This window comes from Microchirus variegatus (genome assembly GCF_963457635.1).
Source record: "Microchirus variegatus genome assembly, chromosome: 8".
NCBI lineage: Eukaryota > Metazoa > Chordata > Actinopteri > Pleuronectiformes > Soleidae > Microchirus > Microchirus variegatus.
This window is the reverse complement of record NC_139809.1, coordinates 28,829,621-28,848,866: the sequence shown is the minus strand read 5'-3', so window position 1 is coordinate 28,848,866 and position 19,246 is coordinate 28,829,621. Positions and strand designations below refer to the sequence as shown.

Sequence of the window (19,246 nt, the reverse complement as noted above, 5' to 3'; positions counted from 1 at the left end):
ATGTAGATGTTGTCCTACATTTCTTCTCAACCAAAGGCTGCCTTTCTGTCGTGTTTCCACGTTCTCTCCTCATTATTGATCCACTTCACATGTATTGGTCTCATTCACATGTAAATGACCAGGCACAAAACCGAGCATTCTGAAAAGGGCTGTTTTGGCAGAGTTATTGAACTGCTATTGTGCTTCATCCTTATGATATTTTGACTAAAGCATGACACAGACATGTTCATTAGGGCATCAGGACCTAGTTTAACTTGGGGTAATAGGGTATAATATGGGCTCTTTAAAATGTCTGTTTGCTTTAGTGATACGCTTTGCCATTGTGGGAAACTGAGCAGCCTTTGTGAAAGTGTGCTCTATGAGTGCTTTCTCTGGTTTCATTTAAGGCTCACTTGCAAGTAAAAATAGGTTTGGGCTCCACAACTTGACAGCGGTTTCTTTATTCTCATGAAGTGTGTCATAGCTCATGATGTCGTCCATTATCAGTCTGATTTCACACGTAAGGTGTTGAGTTGGTGTTGATGGAAACAATAACTTTTCACTGTGTCATTCTCCACTCAGCAGTGCAAAAAAAAAAAACATAACAAAAGTGCTTTGCTTTTAGTTCCTGCTGTGCAGAAAGCCTCAGTGGAGGGTGATTCCAGATGAACTCTGACCTCGAAAACCTATAGAACAAGTGTGAAAGGATCATCTGGCCCTGAAGAACGAGTCTGCCTCACCCACTTGCAGTTCCCTACGTTGTCTCTCATGTTCTCTTTCTCTCCTTAAAATTCCTCCTGCATGAAGTAACTTTATCAGAGGTTGTAGATTAACACCTAAACGCCTCTTCTTGAATGCCTGATGCTGTGAAGGATCTAAAAAAAAACAAAAACAAGAGTGTTTAGATTGAATGACAACTTGAAGGTCCAGTTTTATTTTTTTTAGTGTGCAATCACCAGAATGAGCCATTTATATTTATATCAGGAGCAGGGTTACGGCCATCATGTTTTTACTACTAAAGGCAACCAGGGTGAGGTGATAGGTTAAAGAGTCCATATTATACCCTATTACCCCAAGTTAAACTAGTTCCTGATGCCCTAATGAACATGTCTGTGTCATGCTTTAGTCAAAATATCATAAGGATGAAGCACAATAGCAGTTCAATAACTCTGCCAAAACAGCCCTTTTCAGAACGCTCGGTTTTGTGCCTGGTCATTTACATGTGAATGAGACCCAGGTAAACACACACCCACTTCTTCCAGGTGAGTGTCGATCTAACTTACTATCCACAGCCATACTGTCGCCACTTATCACCTATTGTCATGCAGCGTCGTCCCAACCCCCGCTCCATATACCCCATAGTAGTGTCCGTTTACCCGTTGTTACTGCGTTTCACCATAATGCATAGAGTGACCACGATTTTGGCTTCTCGCGATCATAAAAACATCAGAATCGAAGAAAAACGATTAATGCGCCGCACGGTGCGGCGTGGCGTGTATGTAAATTCCTATGCTAGAAAAACACCTTGAATGCACCTGTGTTACTGCAGCTGCAAGTGACGTGTGTGGATCAATAATGAAGAGAGAACGTGGAAACACGACAGAAAGGAAGCCTTTGGTTGAGAAGAAATGTAGGACGACATCTACATCTTTCTGCAGTGCTTTCAAACGTGTGCTCTTCATATTATCGATCCACACATGTCACTCGCTAACTGCAGGCACGTAACTTGTGCGTTCAAGGTCTTTTTCTAGCATAGGAATTTACATACACGATCAACAACAAAGGGCTTGTGAAGCTTGTGTACATTTTTTTCATAAATAAAATATATCCACTGGACACACAAATCCTCTGAGGCTGGAAGTTTGTGTAAAACACTGTGCTCCGCTGTGCAGCCACTCTTCCTCCCTCGCCTGCACTGTCGTATTTCACAGGGACAAGGAGGAGCTACGGTGGAGCTGTGAAGTACTCTGCCTGGCGGGGTGCCAACATTCACAGTGAAATGCTCGCTATGTCGTAACTGCGCGGGAGGTTTAAATGTCGCGTGTTTTATCGCCTATACTTACACTCAGCGGAACCACTAAAACATGACTGAGTCTTGTTTTTTTCACATTTTGGGGACTGGTATGGCCCACTGAGTCCCAAATATAAGTACTACAATAAAAGTGATTTTGCACAATATGGGCCCTTTAAGTATATTTGCACCTTGACTTACAGCCTGGTTGTGCATGCAGAAATGTTCCCCAACCCGCTATATGCAGGAGAGCTCAGAGCCAGCCCACTTTCTTTAGCTGAAAAACTCCCTTTACAGGAAAAGTCTGTGGCTGTTCATATGTAAGCAGCTCACACAGGGGCGGACAAAATACAGAAGTTCATCGTGGCAATTGTTCATACCTCCCGCCCTGTTGTTGTTGTTGTAAAGCACCAAAGTAGTGAAATTCTTATCAGCCTTCAATAACTCATGTGGTTTGACAGGAGCATGCAGTGTTTTATCAAGGCTTGTGCTGTGCCAGGAATCACCAAGGTCCAGAAAAGGCACTAAAAGCAAAGAGTGTGCACTGCAGCAACCTTCCTGAGGCTGAGCTCTATGTAACCTCAGCTCCACAAGGCTGTTCATGCCCATGTTTACTCAGGATAAAACAAGAATCTGAGAGTTCCTCACACGCCTTGGATTGTAAACACGCAAAAACCAGATCACCGTATAAAGAACGTAAAGGTCACGTAGGCAAAACACGTATCCTCCAGTGACCTTGACCTTTTGGATGTTGTGCTTTCCCATATTGTAGATCAAAGATATTTTTTTTTTTTTGCTGCTTTTGTCTGTCTTTCTCTGAGCAGCAGCATTGTCGGTGGTAATTCAAGATTTAAAACAATTGTTAGCCTCATAAGATAAAGGCGTTAAGGGGACATATTCATATGTATTTCCTTATATTTGGGACTCTGGAGGTCCTATCAGTCTGCAAAGTTTGGGAAAAAAATGACTCACTTGTGTTTTTGTGGTCCTCCTCAGTCTAAGTACAGGAGATAAAACACGTGATGTTGACTTCCGCGCTCATTCGGACGTAACAATGCGATAAATTCCTGGAATTGTTGTCTCGCGGAGCTCTGCTTTGTCCGTAAAACACGCGAGAGTGCTGGGGAGGGCATCCGAAAACTGGAAGTCCTCGAAAAGTTCTATTCTTGGCTCCACAGTGCAGCACAGAGTTCTACACAAACTTACAAAAAACTGTCCAGTGGATACATGTTATATATGACTGCTGTTAGCCCCAAGTAGCCTCTGTGGCTAATGTAATTTCCTGTCCGTTAAGTTTCAAATTTTTTTTTTTAAGGTGGACCTAAAGAGATACTACTAAACAGAGCGTTCTGAACAGGGCTGTTTTGGCAGGGTGATTGAACTGCTGTGGTGCTTCATGCTCATGGTATTTTGACCAATGCATGTCACAGACATGTTCATTAGGACACCAGGGAACTAGCTTAACTTGGAGAAATAGGGTATAATATGAGTCCTTTAAAATGCCAGTATTGCTTTCAAGAAAATCCTATGAAAGTAACTTATCTTAGTCTGTGTTACTGTGTTTGGTCAACATCCGGATCTATTGTGTATTGACACTGTAGGAAACTGAGTGGCCTTCGCGAAGGTTTGTGCTCTCCGAGTGCTTACTCTTTTCGCTCTTAAAGGGATACTTCACCGATTTGCATGTGGCTTTGTATCGCTAGATTATGTATTGTGTTTTAAAAATGATGCTTCCCTCCCTCAGTTTTTAACTGAGTTGTTAAAAAAATCAAAAGTTTTCCATTTTCAGAATGTGCCCTACTGTGATGCAAAACGCCTCATTTGACTCACAGTAGGACAAATTTGGATAAGGGAAAACAGATTTTTTTTACAAGTCAGGGAAAGCCACATTCAAATCGGTGAAGTATCCCTTTAAGAATGGCTTGAACGTAGAGAAACGGTACCCCACCTTTAGCCCTATGTCAGTCGGGATTTGCACCAGCAGCCCTGCGACCATCATGTGGAGGATAAATCGGTAGACAGTGCATGGATGATTTATTCTTTGTTTAAAGCTGCAGTGCACAGCTTTTCGGTGGTGTTGTATGCTGGGTAAAATAGACTCTGTCCAGCAATATGATCGTACCTGTCCTGAGGGAGTGTTTATGTGTAACACAGCAGCAAGAAGGAGACGTTTATCCCATCAAACTGAACCGAATGACTGGCTTTTTTTAAGCAGCAGAATTCTGAAACTTTCCGTGGGTGCCTCTTTGTTTTTTTTTTCACACATACTGCAACCTGCAACCTGTTTGCAGTCATCTTGCCTTTTTAGTGCAGCGTTGCTGTTGCCTTCTTCTGTTGTGACATGAAATTAATCACAGGGCAAAATGATATCTTAACCACGACCGTACTGAGAAACACAGAGTGAGAAATATGTGTGAACTCATTTAACAATGGTTTGATTGTAACAGACGTTTGTTGCACACTACAGCTTTAAAGACAAAAGATCAAATAATTTATTTGTTTAAGTCAATTAGAAAATGTTTGGCTTCATACTCATTTAGCATATAACTCAGAGGATTATGTTCCTAAGTGAAATGTATGACTCAGACAAGTGGGCTGTTTGTCAGCAGGTTGAAACACGCAGTGACAGAAAACTGGTTTATATAAATGTTTCCACACATATACATATTAAAAACTCATATTCCTGATTCATTGTGTTTTTGGGGGGCGGTGCACTGAAACACGACCCGTTCACACCTCCTTACACTGTCCCAGTTTTCTGCTTTGTTGTCGTCTCAGTCCGCTGCACACAAGCAGCGGTGCTATAATTAGCCTGTCAGTGTCCAGCCTGGTAGATTTATCTTTGGTTCATGTTTAACTTGGTTACACAGGAAAACTCCTTTGCGCTCACTGTGCGAGTGTCAGGCGCCGTCAAAGCTGTCCTGTTTGAACCAGTCTGTCTCTGCCGGCATTGAGATGACTTATTTATGAGCTCAAAGGCCTTTTCCAGGGGGCCTTCCTGTTTAGCCGTTTAGCACTTGATAATGTTTCCTGCTCGACTCGATTGTTTCTCATTTAGATGTGACTCTGATACAGAGTAAGAAATAAGACACATGAGGAAACGGCTCCACTCACTTAAGCATGGCTGCCAGCTTTGCATGAATCGGAGGAATTGTCCATGGCGTTATGTTTCTCTTCTGAGGATGGAATGAATGGATTTGCTTGTGTATCTCAACCTTTGGTGAAAATGGGACAGAGGGAGTGGGAGAGAGTCTTTTGTACAGCAGTTCAAAGCGACAATATACAATACTATCATGCAATGAGATACAAAGCGATCACCTGAAGTATTTTCCTCATCGATTAATTGAGTCCTTGTTTGGTCTGTAAACTGTTAGAAAATGATGAAAACATGTTGATCGTGTTTACTAAATCTGGAAATGATGATGTTTCTTTTTGTATTCTTTAGTATTCAGTTCAGTATTCAATTATTTTTTTTCGTTATATTGAGCAAAGAAACCAGAAAATATTCACATTTTTTATTTATTTATTTTTTAAATTGGAATTGGAATTGGCCCAATGACTCTGGGAGGAAACTGAACTATCCAAAGGGAGAACATGCAAACTCTTGGACTGGGTCACAAACCCAGGTACTTTTGCTGTAAGACAACAGTGACCACTACTCCATTATGGGGCCCTAGTAGTAGTATTTGCATTAGCCTAAATGTTTGTCTTGGATCCATAGACATCTGTATTTATACTGGATTTGTTAATTTCAGTTGTCTTTTATCGACGTCATCTGCTTTGCTGAGCTGCTGTTGTTCAACATGGGGTTTGGCTTCGATAATGTCTATAAATAAAGTAAAATATAAATAAATAGCGCAAACATCAGCTAGTCTTGTAAATATTTCACAATAAAAGCCCAATAAAAATTAATGGACTAGAGTGTTTTTACAATGAAACGGGAACAGGACGCGCCATGTTTGTGACATATGCAGCAGATAAAGACATTTATCTGCTGCTCAGTGGTGCTGAGATTCAGCAGCTGTAGTGAGGTGTCCGTCCACGCTCGTCAGTAGCAACTGGAGGGAGAGTCAGGGAGGGTTAGGGTGAGGTGGTGGTGGGTTGGTGTCACACTTTTTTTTAAGCTGATTATCGTTTGGCATAAGCTGGAAAACTAAGCGACTTTGGGGAAAAAGACTGAGTGGATGAGGAGGTGATCTTAAGTCCATGATCCCTGACATCATCAAACTAGGTGTAGGATTTTTGTTGGAGAGACGAGTGTCGTGGCAGAAATGTGATTTTACATTTATTCTCCGTCAATAAAACCTCCTTAATGTTACACACTTGTGGGAATAATAAAGGATAGTCTTATCTAGAACATTCATGTCTTAGGTAACATCAGTAATGTTTTCTTGTAACATTGGTTTAGCTGTAACTGTTTAGTTAAATTTATCCCATGCCTATTCATAGCCGGCAACACGAAATGACTTTGAGCAGGTTGAAGTTGCAATTATCTGTGATTATAAAGCAATTACTCTCCTGACGTTAACAAACATCACCATTGTCCATAACTGGTTTTCCACCTATGAACTTAACCAAGCAGTAGATTGAAATGTCCCTTTAGAGCAGATTATATATTTTAGTTTTTATTTAATCCATTGAGGCACAGGGTCTCATTTTCACGAGAGACCTGTCAAGGGTAACATGGAGTTACAGACAAATAAACACAAAACTGTACTATGCACAGGGACAAACAGTTCGCCAGTCCATCGCAGGGCCACATGTAGAGGCAAACAACCATTCACTCACACTCTCACACCTATGGTCAATTTAGAGTGACCTACAATTCACCTAATCCCCAAAGCTGCATGTTTTTGGACTGTGGGAGAACGCTGGAGAACCCGGAGAAAACATGCAAACTCCATGCAGAAAGGCCCTTGTTCCAACCGGGGCTCAAACCCGGGAACCTGGGTCTTCTTGCTGCAAAGGCGAGAGCGCTAACCACAACACCAACACCGTGTCAGAGTTCATAAATGGTCTAATATGAATGTATCGGACTAATATCGGACACTCAAAGTATGAAAGTGGCATCGTCCCTTACCTATTCTGACAACAATAGGTTTCTTGAAGGACGATAAAAATAAAGTTTGGTCTTTAATGGCAGGTATAACTTCATATGAATGGATTATTAGATATTTTTGAATGCAGATCAACAAGCAGCTCCACTGATAAGGATTAACAACTTAGTTTGAACTAAACTAAACTATTTTCCCCTGTTTGTATCTTTGCAATACTCTGTGCCTGTTGTACAACATAAGGAGTTGCAAGATTATCTTTCTTTTGCTGGATAGACACTCCACATTACTTCAATTGTTCTTTTTGTTCTCTGTTGCAACTATCAGGGGAAAACCTACTGATAGATAGTGGGGAAACAACATAACTATCTTCTTTCTTCTTCCTGTTTTGGTTGCGTGGTAGCAGACGTATTTCTTTGTACCGTAGCTTAAACATGCAGACCGAATGACGGAGTGAAAATCAACCCAGATGGTGTCATTACTCTGCAGTCACTGCATTGTGCAATCAAGATTTTCCTCGCAAGTTAGAGACGCCCTTTTCTTTGCCATTAGACTCTCTTGTGTTGCACGATTTGGGCTCACCCGTCAACTCCAATAAAGTAGAGTAGAGTTACTCTGGTTGTTCGTCATCACCAGTTTTTCTAAATTTGACACTCGGCTGTGTAGGTTTCTTACAGGTGAGTTTCATTGACCTGCTGTGGTTCCATAAAAAACTCAGTGTCAATGAAGCACTGTATAAAATACTCAGGGTATCCGCGGGGTCTTAAAATGTCTTAAATTCTCCTAAAATCTCATAAAAGGTCTTAAATACAATTTTGAAAGGTCTTAAAAACGCTTTGAAATGTTTCTATTTTTGAAAACTTTTTTTTGTCGTCCAAAATTTTACAAAAACGTCAGACTATTGTGTGTTGTCCATGATTTGACAAAAACGTCATACTATAGTATGTGGTCCAAAATTTGACAACATTTTTGAAAAAAACTGTTTTTGGTCCAAAATTTGACAGAAACGTCAGACTATACGATGTTGTCCAAAATTTGAGAATTAAAAAAAAAATAAAATAAAAAAAAAATTACTTTTTGGTCCAAAATGTAACAAAAACCTATGTCGTCCAAAATTAGACTTTTTTTTTTTTTTTTAAATAGATTTTTGGTCTAAAATTTGACAAAAAACGTCATATTATAGTATGTTGTCCAAAATTTGACACTTTTTGAAAAAAACGTTTTGGTCAAAATTTAAAAAAATGTCATACTATACTATGTCGGCCAAAATTTGACAATTTTTTTGAAAAAAAAGTTTTGTTCCAAAATTTGACAAAAAACGTCATACTATACTATACTATGTTGTCCAAAATTGGACAATGACGTCATACTATACTATACTATGTTGTCCAAAATTTGCTCTTTTTTACCAGTATGGATTTGAAATGGGTTTTAAATTGTATTCATTATGGTCTTAAAAAGGTCTTAAAAAGTCTTAAATTTGACTTGTTGAAACCTGCAGAGAATACTGAGCAAGAAGTAGAGAGGAAAAAAAAAACCAACAACCTAGGATGTGGGTAATAAGACGGTTAATAACTTGAGCGACTTGGAAGCAACACCCTTCCAATTCCTTCTAATCAAGCCTGCACAGAAACCACATGGCTTCCTCTGGTTACAGCAGCCCACTGCAGGAACATACAGTTGACTTTATCCCAGTCACCAAAACAATGCTATTTCTCGAAGCCTCATCTTAAGTTTCACACACGTGTAACGACCTCTGCTGTGTTTGCTTGTCTTACTGTGAGCAGCATATGAAGATGTAGGTTATTTTATTATCACAAATCATCATTTTGTGGTGTAATACAGATTAGGATCCACTTCATTCACTAGAATCTCTTGCTCAGACTGTGTGAAATTCCTTTCCTTTCCTTTGTTCATTGCGTTATTTGATCAAAGAGGTGAATCTCAGGGCCTATTTACATTGATTTGCATATTTAAATGAGGCACGGACAGGGAGGAGTTTGCAAAGGGAAAATATTTAGTACAACCAATAAAACAGTTATAGTTTAAACTAAACTAAGGATATGGAGAAGTATTACACCCCTACCTACATCTCGTAAATGATAGTGATTGTATTTTAATTCATCTTTTCTGCATTTTTTTCCCTACAGGCTTGTTGATGACAGGTGTGTGGTTCAGCCCGACACTGGAGACCTGACCAACCCACCTAAAAAGTTCAGAGGTGTGTAAGAATCATGATGGCTGTGCCAGTAGGGTGTGATTGGCTTTGATAAAATGAAAGAATAGAATGAGTGGTCATCTATATGCTGTAAAGACCATTTACTGAAGGCCTGACATAGCATGTGTAGAGGGGGACTATGTCGGCAGGATATTCTCCTGAAAACCCCCCCGTGTCTAATCTCTGGATACTTTCTGGGTGAGGTTATGAGATAATTCAGCTGGGAAAACTCTGGATAATCCAGAGTGAGTGAATAGGCCAGTGTATGTTTCCACACCCTATTCTACTGATGTTATCTGGAGTTCTTGTCTGAAAGGTGATATCACTTTCCCATTCACACAGGTTTGCACTCGGAACATGCGAGGGATGCAAATGATATATATATAATGATATATATATATATAGATATATATATAGATATATATAGATATATATATATATCTATATATATATATATAGATATATATATATATATATATCTATATATATATATATAGATATATATATGTATGGGAAAACGGTAACATCCAGTGTTTCAGGTTCGATATCATGTGACAGTGAAAATATGCTCAGACACCACTTTTTTTCCGACTTTCATTATCAGAATTTTCCCATGCTCAGTTTCCCATCCTCACTAACATTGTTGTCCACTATTTTTAAAAGATCATTTATTGACATTTTAATTGAATTAATCCAAAAAAAGGAGAAAAACCAACATGCAAATGAGACGTTTGCTGTACTTGGGAGTTCAAAGGATACTAATGGTATGATGGTCTCTGTAGCTCTTACTTCCCTCTGCTCTGCTTCACTGTTTAAACCACAGTTTTTGCAGAGAAGATCTATCGTTTGACACGTTAGACATTAGAAAAGAAAACGTGAAATACATGTAAACACGTGCGTCCAACTGAAATTGGACACGCAGATAATGTGATTAGGATTCAAGCTCAAACAGCATGTATACCTTCGATTGACTGGATGCTCTGCACTTGTGCCGTAGTTGCTTTGTGCATGGAAACGAGTGTTATTTGACAAAACATTGTGGTTTTCAGGGTTAATTGTAAACCTCAGAAATGCAGTTTCACCACTCGATTGGCACTTAATCTGACTCACTCACAGAGAGTGACTCCTGCATGTGTGAATGCCGCTCTCTTTCTCTGTCTCCCGCTGCAGATTGCCTCTTCAAGGTGTGTCCCATGAACAGATATTCAGCCCAGAAGCAGTTCTGGAAAGCCAAACAAGGAAAACAAGGAAATAACACACAGGGAGATCTGTTCAAGAAATTACAAGTCGGTCCTTTGTTTTTATTACGTTGTTATCGCAGTCTGCATCTAGAGCTTCATATTTTTTTTGTTTGTTTGCATCTTTTATAATCTCTCTTTAATTCCTCAGCATGCGGCCGAGCTGGAGCAGAAACAGAACGAGTCGGAGAACAAGAAACTCCTGGGGGAGATTGTCAAATACAGCAGTGTCATCCAGGTACAGGCCTCTTCTTCAGCAAACACCTGTGGCGTCACTGCTTTGTTTGTGTTCTTCTGTGTAACCAAGGTCGTGTTACTGTGATTCAATCTCTTATACCTCGGGCAGTTTGCGCAAAAGTCTGCAATGAGCTCCAGTTTGAGGGGATGAAGCACATCTCTCACTGCTGTCTCTGTCATGTTGTTTCTGTAGTAAGCACAGCCCTTAGTAAACAACTGTTTGTCAGGGTATAATTTAGCCCTTGTTTAAGGAAGTCAGGAAACGTGACACGTGGTAAGACACACTTCCTCCGAGTGAAATAGTAACCCTGTCATTTTGAATTGATTCCACTTGACAAGATAAACAACCCTCTCCTAGTTTGGTTTCTATACATTAGTCGTGTAGGGGAGACTGGGGTAAGTTGGGCCAAAGGGTAAGTTGAGCCACCCCTTGTTGCTAGGAAACGGTAAAAAAAACATTGATCATGTGACCAAATATTTAGGAGGAAGGCATCATTTCATGGAGTCTGTGGAGGTAAGAACCACATGGGTAAAGTGGTTAGACCAGGGGTCTGCAACCTTTAGAATGGAAAGAGCCATTTTTGTCCACTCTGCACTCAAATAAAATTAATCTGGAGCCGCAAAAACCTATTAGTTCCTTAAAATGAAGATAATATCTCATGTAAAGTCGACATGCAACCTCTAAAGTGTAGAAAAACGACTTGAAATAAAACGTGTGTGTAGTTTATGTCTGAGAAAACCTGCCTGGCGTAAGTACATGGATCTAAAGATAGGACAGAACTTCTTCATACACACATTCCTTTAATCAAGAATCAAGAATCAAGAATTTGGGGACATAACGAAATTTTGCAGTGACTCCCGGCTTAAAAGCACACGATAAAATAACAAGAATGACGAAAGACTTAACACTTAAAAGGACACAAAATGTAAACGCAACAGAAGACTTAAACACTTGAATCAGACACAACAATGTAAAACACGACAAAATATATGACTAACAACAACATATAACAAAATATAAAAGAATATAAGACTAGAGTATGTGCAAGGAGGTATAAATATATAAAACTACAAAACTACAAAGTGCAGCTTAGTGCAAGTCCAGCTAATGGGCTACAGGGGAGGTTTTTCAATTGGATGTGACAGACCACTGTTAGAAGCTAGACGCCATGTTTCTACCGGAGCCTGTAAGGACAAACGCGAGAGAACAAATCAAGCGTCTCTTTACTTGTAGCTGAAGTCCCGCCTCCTCTCTCTCCGCTTCGTCTGCTACGGCCGCGGTAGCTCGCCCTCTCCCTCGCCTCACGAACCTCATCTGCTGACACGGAGAAAGACGACGAGGACGACATTTGACCGGCTGAGGATACCGTAGCGCTCAGGGAAGGGAGGGGGTGAGCAGAGGAGCAGTTCTTTGTTGTAAATTTCAGCCTCTCCTCTAGATGGCACTATAAACTACTTACTTCACCTTTAAATATTGAGTATGAGGAAATGGAATATTGAGGAATATTGAGTAAAAGCAGAGGTGGGAGATGGATGGATCGAGGGAGGGATGGGGATAGATGGAACGAGGAAGATGGAGGGAGGAGTTAAACAAACAACGATGGAGAAGAGAGGCTAGATAGAGGAAAGAAGGAAGGAAGGATGAGAGGATGAGAGTTTCAGTTCAGATTGTTCAAATGTGTTACTAGTCCATCACTGACCTTAAAATATGATTCAGTTCTAGTGTTTCCTTTCCAAAAACACAGCTGTTAATGTTCTCTTCCCAAGTGCACTTTAAAGCATTCTCATGTTAAAATGTTTTTTTTTTTTTACAAAACAGCTGTTTAGCAGTAATATGCAATAATCATAAAAAAAGGTATTTTACCTGTTGAATAATGTGTAATAAATAAAAAGGTTGGGGTGGGAATAGGCATACGGCTCAATTTACCCCCATCCTATGCACAACTTAGCCCATACACGGGGTAAGTTGAGCCACGAGACAGTTGTGTTTACACTCATTCTGTTTGTTTGAAGGGGTGCACAACACCCTGAAATATATGCAGATATATTAGTTAGTGACAAAACTATGATTGCCTTGATGTAGTGATCCTAACTATGAAAAATGGCTCATCTTACCCCAGTCTCCCCTAAAGTAGAGAGAGGAACTATAAATCTGAGCTACATTTACAATTATATACCACAATAAGTCAGAGAGAAGTCTCGTGCATTTTTTTGTTATAACTAGGACTGTCAAAATTAGGACGATTAATTTGTGGAATTAACGCGTTAACTTTCATCGCGCCACAGGTAGACGTGCAGTTTATGAACAGGCAAAGCGGGCAACTGCTTGGGGTCCCGAGCCGACAGGGGGGGGCACCCGACACTCGGAGCCTGAGGGCTGTTGCCTAAATGCATCAGTGAGCAGCCGCATCCCCGTCCCCCTTAAACAACAATGACATCTCAGTAGGAAACCTCCCTAAAGGGGCCCCACGTCACCTCGCGTTAACCTGCGTGAAGTTATCGTTCTGAAAACGAAGCTGAAGGAAAATGAAGAGGAGTTATCAATTAAGTAAGAAGAAGAGGAAGAAAAAAGGAGGATGAAGAAAGAAAGACACACAGTTGTAAGTGGCGCTGCTGGTGCAGATAATGATATAATCATAACATTAACAGTAAATGAACAGTTACGTTGTCTAACCAACGGGGACGCAGACGTGAACAGCAGCTAACATTAGCGTCAGAATGCTAGCTGACGCTAACGCTAACTAGCAGAAGCAGTGCTTCAAAGGTGCTGATGAGGAATTTAATGCTGTGGGTTTAGTTCCCCCAAGAAAACTATTTAACTTCTATACTTTATATTTTGTTTATAATGTGAGTTATTTACAGTGAAATGTATAATTTTTAAAAAGTTTTTTTTATAAGTTATTTACAGTATTTTATTTTTTCTCTATATTTATATTGTCTTATAATGTGGGTTCTTTACAATGTAATGTTTATTTTTTACCACTTTACTTTGTATAGTTTTTTAAAAAAAGAAGTTATTTACAGTATTTTATTGTTCTTTACATTTATATTTTCACATACTTTATTTATCTCTCCGTTCCTACAACAATATAAAGAGAAAATTTTAATTTTTAATTTACGAATGGTAATTAATTATAATCGTGATTGATCCACAGCTACCCTGTGATTAATCTGATTAAAAATGTTAATCTTTTGACAGCCTTAGTTATAACAGCTTCAGACTCGATATCCCGTCAAATATGGTGCTAAGTACAAAATATATAAATAGATTTGAAAACAAACGATTGATTAGCTGAGTATCAGACGATTTACGTTATTATTTTAAGAATCAGGATTGTTTTGGTAAAAGCAACAAAAATGACATGGTTCCAACTAGGGATGGGACGATACCACTTTTTATCTACCGATGCAGGTATCAGTCCAATACGGGCATTTTAGATCATTTATGAATGTCTGAAGCGGTTAACAACACGTTTGTGCCGAGTCATTTTAAAGACATCATTCGCCAGCTGTGTCACAAATATTATTGTTCTTCCAAAAAGAAGAAATAAACAGCCCAAACATGACTCTGCTAAAATGGTGTTGCAGATTTTTACATACATTTCTAGCTATCCTATATCCCATCCAGTCATTTTTCCCATCCCTAGTTCCAACTTCCAGCTTTTCTAAAAAATTAACTGGTTGCCCAGGTGACATCCAAAGAGCAAAAAATGATAATATTTGCTCTTGGGGAAAAAGGGGAAACAACGTGCTTCAAGCGAGAAGGTGATTCAGAAACAAAATAGTGAAACATGAGTTAGGTTCTTAAAAAAAACTTTATTCTCATGGCTTAATCCACCTAAGAAGAAGCTAGACTTGTAGTCAAGACCGCCTAAACCGAGACAAAGACGATACCAAGGCCAGAGAGTATTGAGACCAAGACTGTAACCGAAAAAAGGAATGGGCTGAAGCCGAGGCTTATATTTGCCTGTCCTGTACATTCCATAAAATAACCCAAAATATCAGAAATACAATGAAGAAGAAAAAAAACAAACAAACAAAAATCAAAAAAACATGACAAAAATCTACTCTAAATTCTTATTTCTTTATCATTTCACATTTCAGTCATTTTACATTGTAGTGCTTTATTATTTTACCTTTCAATGTTTTTTTGAAACTGGACAGTGTTCTACACAATTTCAGTTCATCACTCATAACTCCCAAAAATGAAACACATCTATATTTAACATTAGTTCTCACTTATTACATATTTAAAAGACGCACAAACCTCTTAAATTATATATTTTTTCTCTCAGTTTAAAAAAATGTTGAATACAGGTGGGAAGACTTTTATTCTATGTACAATATCTAAGAATTTTAAAGTGCCAGACTTTATAAATAACTTATTTGTGGTTTTGCGATAGGAAACTTTATTAATTATTCTAATAATATTCTAATAATCTAATTTAACAAAATTTACAGCACTTATTCCTTGTTTCTTTGCTAATTTGGTTGTTCTTCTTGCCTTGAAGAACAATTCAGTAATTGAAAAAATAATCAGCACATTATTGATGATGTAATTACCGTCCTACGTAAACTGTTAGTCTCATGTTTTTGCTGGGTTTTCTCAGGATGTATGGCCCAAGGAAGAAATAATTGGCCTAATAGTAATAATATTATTAAGAAATAATAATAACAATTGTTTTTTTTATTTGTATTTTTTTAATCTACCAGCTTCTGCACATTAAAAGTAATAAGTACCTGACGGTGAACAAGCGTCTTCCTGCTTTGCTGGAGAAGAACGCCATGCGGGTTTCTTTGGACCCGGCCGGCAACGAGGGCTCCTGGTTCTACATTCAGCCGTTCTGGAAGCTCCGCAGCGAAGGGGATAATGTAGGTGCCATCCTTTCACCTGCAAACACTTTCAGACAGATTTGTATTTGTCCAGAATCTGTAATTTCTCTTATTTACACTGTCATTTGTTCATTGTTTGTCCAGTTCCAGTAACATTTCTGATTTTGTCCTTCCCCTTTGGCTTCAGCATCCTATGGTTAAAGGTATTGCTCTTGATTGTGCATGGAGTTTGTGCATCAGTAGGTCAGACACACAACACTGTGAGAATGCATGGATGCACTGGTTTTACTGTTGCATGTAGATTTTCAGGTTGAGCCTAGAAACTAAGCGGGATTTTTCTTCCTGTTGACTGTAGAGCAGGGTGTCAAACTCATTTTCACTGAGGGCCACATCAGCATAATGGTTACCCTCAATACAGAATAAATGTAACTAAATGTAAATAAAGGTAACTACTCCGTAACATATTGCTAAATAACTTTCTGTATTTATTTATTCAGGTTACAAATATGATGCATTATAGATGTAACCTAGGGCTGAACGATATATCGCATTTGCGATAATATCGCGATATGATCAAGTGCAATTTTCTAACCGCAAAGGCTGCGATTATACGCTGTTCACGTGACATGCGCGTGTAAAACATGTGATATAAATATAATGAACGAGATCGTCTAACCACAGACGCTGCACTCTGGTCACATGCAGGCTCCCTGCGCTCTCACATGCGCGCGTTGCGAAGGACGAGTCACGGCCCGTTTTTGTGAATGGAATAGGTGAGGGCGGGTCGGTAAAGTGACTATGGAGCTTCGGCCGCTGTCCGAACAGCTGTTCAGTGACTGTGCGTGTCCAAGCGTGTGTGTAGTGCGAACGAGCTTGCGCTAATGTTAAGAACGGGGGTGGACACAACAATAAGCCGTCTACACGATTGAAGACGGCATCTCATCCTGCACTCTGGTGGACACAACAAGCGCAGGTTCAAAAACCTGAGTCGTCTGGAGACTCACCTGTGAGACACACCTGTGCCAGCGGAGAGTTTCTCTCTGCTCCTGTTTTTTTTACCCTCATTTTTATTATCGCTGTTTTGATGTTCAATAATGGACCGTTTTTGAGCCTAAAATGACGTAGTACACTGTAGAATAGTTAGTTTCCACCCCCGCATTACTGCGGTTGCTGCTGCTGTTAATAAAAAAAAAAAAAAAAAAAATGTCTGAAATTAATGTAATATAGTATTGGCCATACTTATGATGTATTGCTTGTCTTTGTTTAATAATACAGAAGATTAAGACCTTTAAAAAATAATCGCATCGCAATCGCAATATTGGCACGAAAAATCGCAATTAGATTATTTTCCATAATCGTTCAGCCCTAATGTAACCTGGTCCGCGATGGTGTTTCTTGACAAACTAACAGTCTTAAGAGTCTGTGGGCCAATTCCAATTCCTATCTTAACCCTCAATCTTAACCCTCAAGCTCAACCCTTAATCTTAACTGGCCCTCAAAACCAAGTGTTGAGGGTTATTTTGTCACTTAGAAATGGGACACCCCTTAAATGCAGATACGTCTTCAGACTGTAGGGGGCAGAATAACGCGAAAGCTGCGTCCAGTCTGTCAACTCCAAAAAAGAAGAAGAAGAAGAACACATTTACGTCACGATTATTTATTACGATCCGTTTGTCAGTCAAGTTATTAGGTTGTCAGTTAGTTATAAGATGATACTCATACAAATACCACAACCACGGACATATTCAGCTGACAGTTACCACACACCACGGCTTATTGAAAAGTAAACGCTAGCAAACGATCGCGTGTGCGCACCGGCCGACTATTGACAAAAGATCGTAAAATAAAAATAAATGTTACACAACAATGACGTCAGTAATCCATAATATGGGCCTAAACTAACATAATACAATGGTTTTCATCATTTTTATATCTCTATTAACAAAGAAAATACTTCATTTGTATCGCACTCGCTCCGCTGCTTTTGACGCCATCTTTCTTATGTAATAACACGCAAAGCATTCTGGGTAGCCCTTGCTCCCAAGGGTGGTCTCGGAAAATTAAACTTGCCCCTCAACTTAATTTTTCTGAGAATCAGAACAGCACTTGCACTAGAGGGAGCGCACATTTTTGAGATTGAGGGTTAAGATTGAGCAAGGAATTGGAATTCACCCTGTATATGGTCGGGTCAGACCTGCTCACACACCTTCAGCACGCACTGCTTTAAAAACACACCTTCAGAAAAAGACTTTGAAGCACGGGGCCATTTCTTCATCCATAAAGCGAGCTTTCACTGCCTCATCGTTTTTTGGTTGTGGCTTTTGTGAACACATTCTGCTGCGATCACAGTCTCAATCTCAATTTCACACATTGCATGATGCATATACAGTGATACACTGCGATCTAGTGGCGGGATGCCGTGCATTGTGGGAAATTTAGTTTATGATCAACGCACGCCTTAAAGCAGCATAGACCTATTTTACCACAGATTTTTAAGACCAATTAATCACTCGAGGGCCGCATGAAATGACGTGGCGGGCCACATCTGGCCCCCAGGCCTTGAGTTTGACACACGTGCTGTATGGCATTGTTTTTTTTTGTGTTTTTTTTTTCATATTCAGGTAACACTTTACATTAGAGTCCAGGAACAACATGGTGACAGCACAGTAATTATTTTGTTTTAGGGAGGTAATTTTATAGTAACATCATCTTACTACTATATATATATACTACCATATTACTGTAATACCTTGTTTCTTATGAAGTAATATTCATGTACATTTTTCATTACCAAGTTATTACGTATTAATGACCATATATATATATATATATAATAAGATGGTACGACCATAATATTACTTACCTATTACCACACTGACCGTATAGTGACTGTAAATATAGTTTATTTCAGCACCAAACCTCATCCACATCAAACACAGCTGCTGAGTGACTGTTTAACGTCTTAATTATAAATAGAATGAGCATGTATTGTGGAAGCAATGATACATTATCAGGTTGTGTACTTTTCAAGTGTCCTGCATTCATTGCTGCTCTGTGGTATGAATAAACGGCTCTAATGTGAACCTCTGCTGCTGCTGCTGCTGCTGCTCCACATATTGACTTTGTTTTAAAACAGTGGATGTTTGCAGACTTCAGAAAAGCCCTCTTGCATGGAAACACTCTTCATGTTTGTTTTTTTTGTTTAATCCGTCTGAAGACTGGTGGAAGATTTACAAAGGTGTGTCCCCTGCTGGGATTTAACTGTCTGTAATTTGGTTTTAAGGTTGTGGTTGGAGACAAGGTGGTGCTGATGCCGGTGAACGCAGGGCAGCCTCTTCACGCCAGTAACATCGAGCTGCTCGACAATCCAGGCTGTAAAGAGGTGGGAGGAATGTTTTCATGCATGACTTTGTTCAGACCTGATATGAAGGCCCTTCCTCAGTGATCCGACAGCTTTAAGTAAGACCGATATGTTGGTCTGGTGTCCCCTCTTAATGCGACACACATTGGTGTCATGACTGTTGTCAATGTGTGTATCAAAGGTCTCAAGTGTTTAAAAAAAACCAAAAAAACCAAACATGGCTGCACATAAATTAATATTTGAGTGCTGATTAGTGCAAAAAAAAAAAAGCTGCTGTAGATTAGAGCAGTGGTTCTCAACATTTTTGAGTCGCGA

At 39.4% G+C, this 19,246-nt stretch overlaps 1 protein-coding gene across 1 annotated transcript in view; it reads left to right on the top strand.

The window, feature by feature from the left end:
- itpr2 (inositol 1,4,5-trisphosphate receptor, type 2) overlaps positions 1-19,246 on the top strand; it is a gene marked incomplete at its 5' end in the record, with an annotated part of 102,712 nt that overhangs the window by 2,844 nt on the left and 80,622 nt on the right. The window contains 5 exons of the mRNA XM_083893470.1: positions 9,195-9,265; positions 10,433-10,548; positions 10,652-10,738; positions 15,451-15,609; positions 18,854-18,952. Of these exons, the coding sequence (XP_083749596.1) occupies positions 9,195-9,265; positions 10,433-10,548; positions 10,652-10,738; positions 15,451-15,609; positions 18,854-18,952 (532 nt within the window). The remainder of the gene's footprint in view (positions 1-9,194; positions 9,266-10,432; positions 10,549-10,651; positions 10,739-15,450; positions 15,610-18,853; positions 18,953-19,246) is intronic.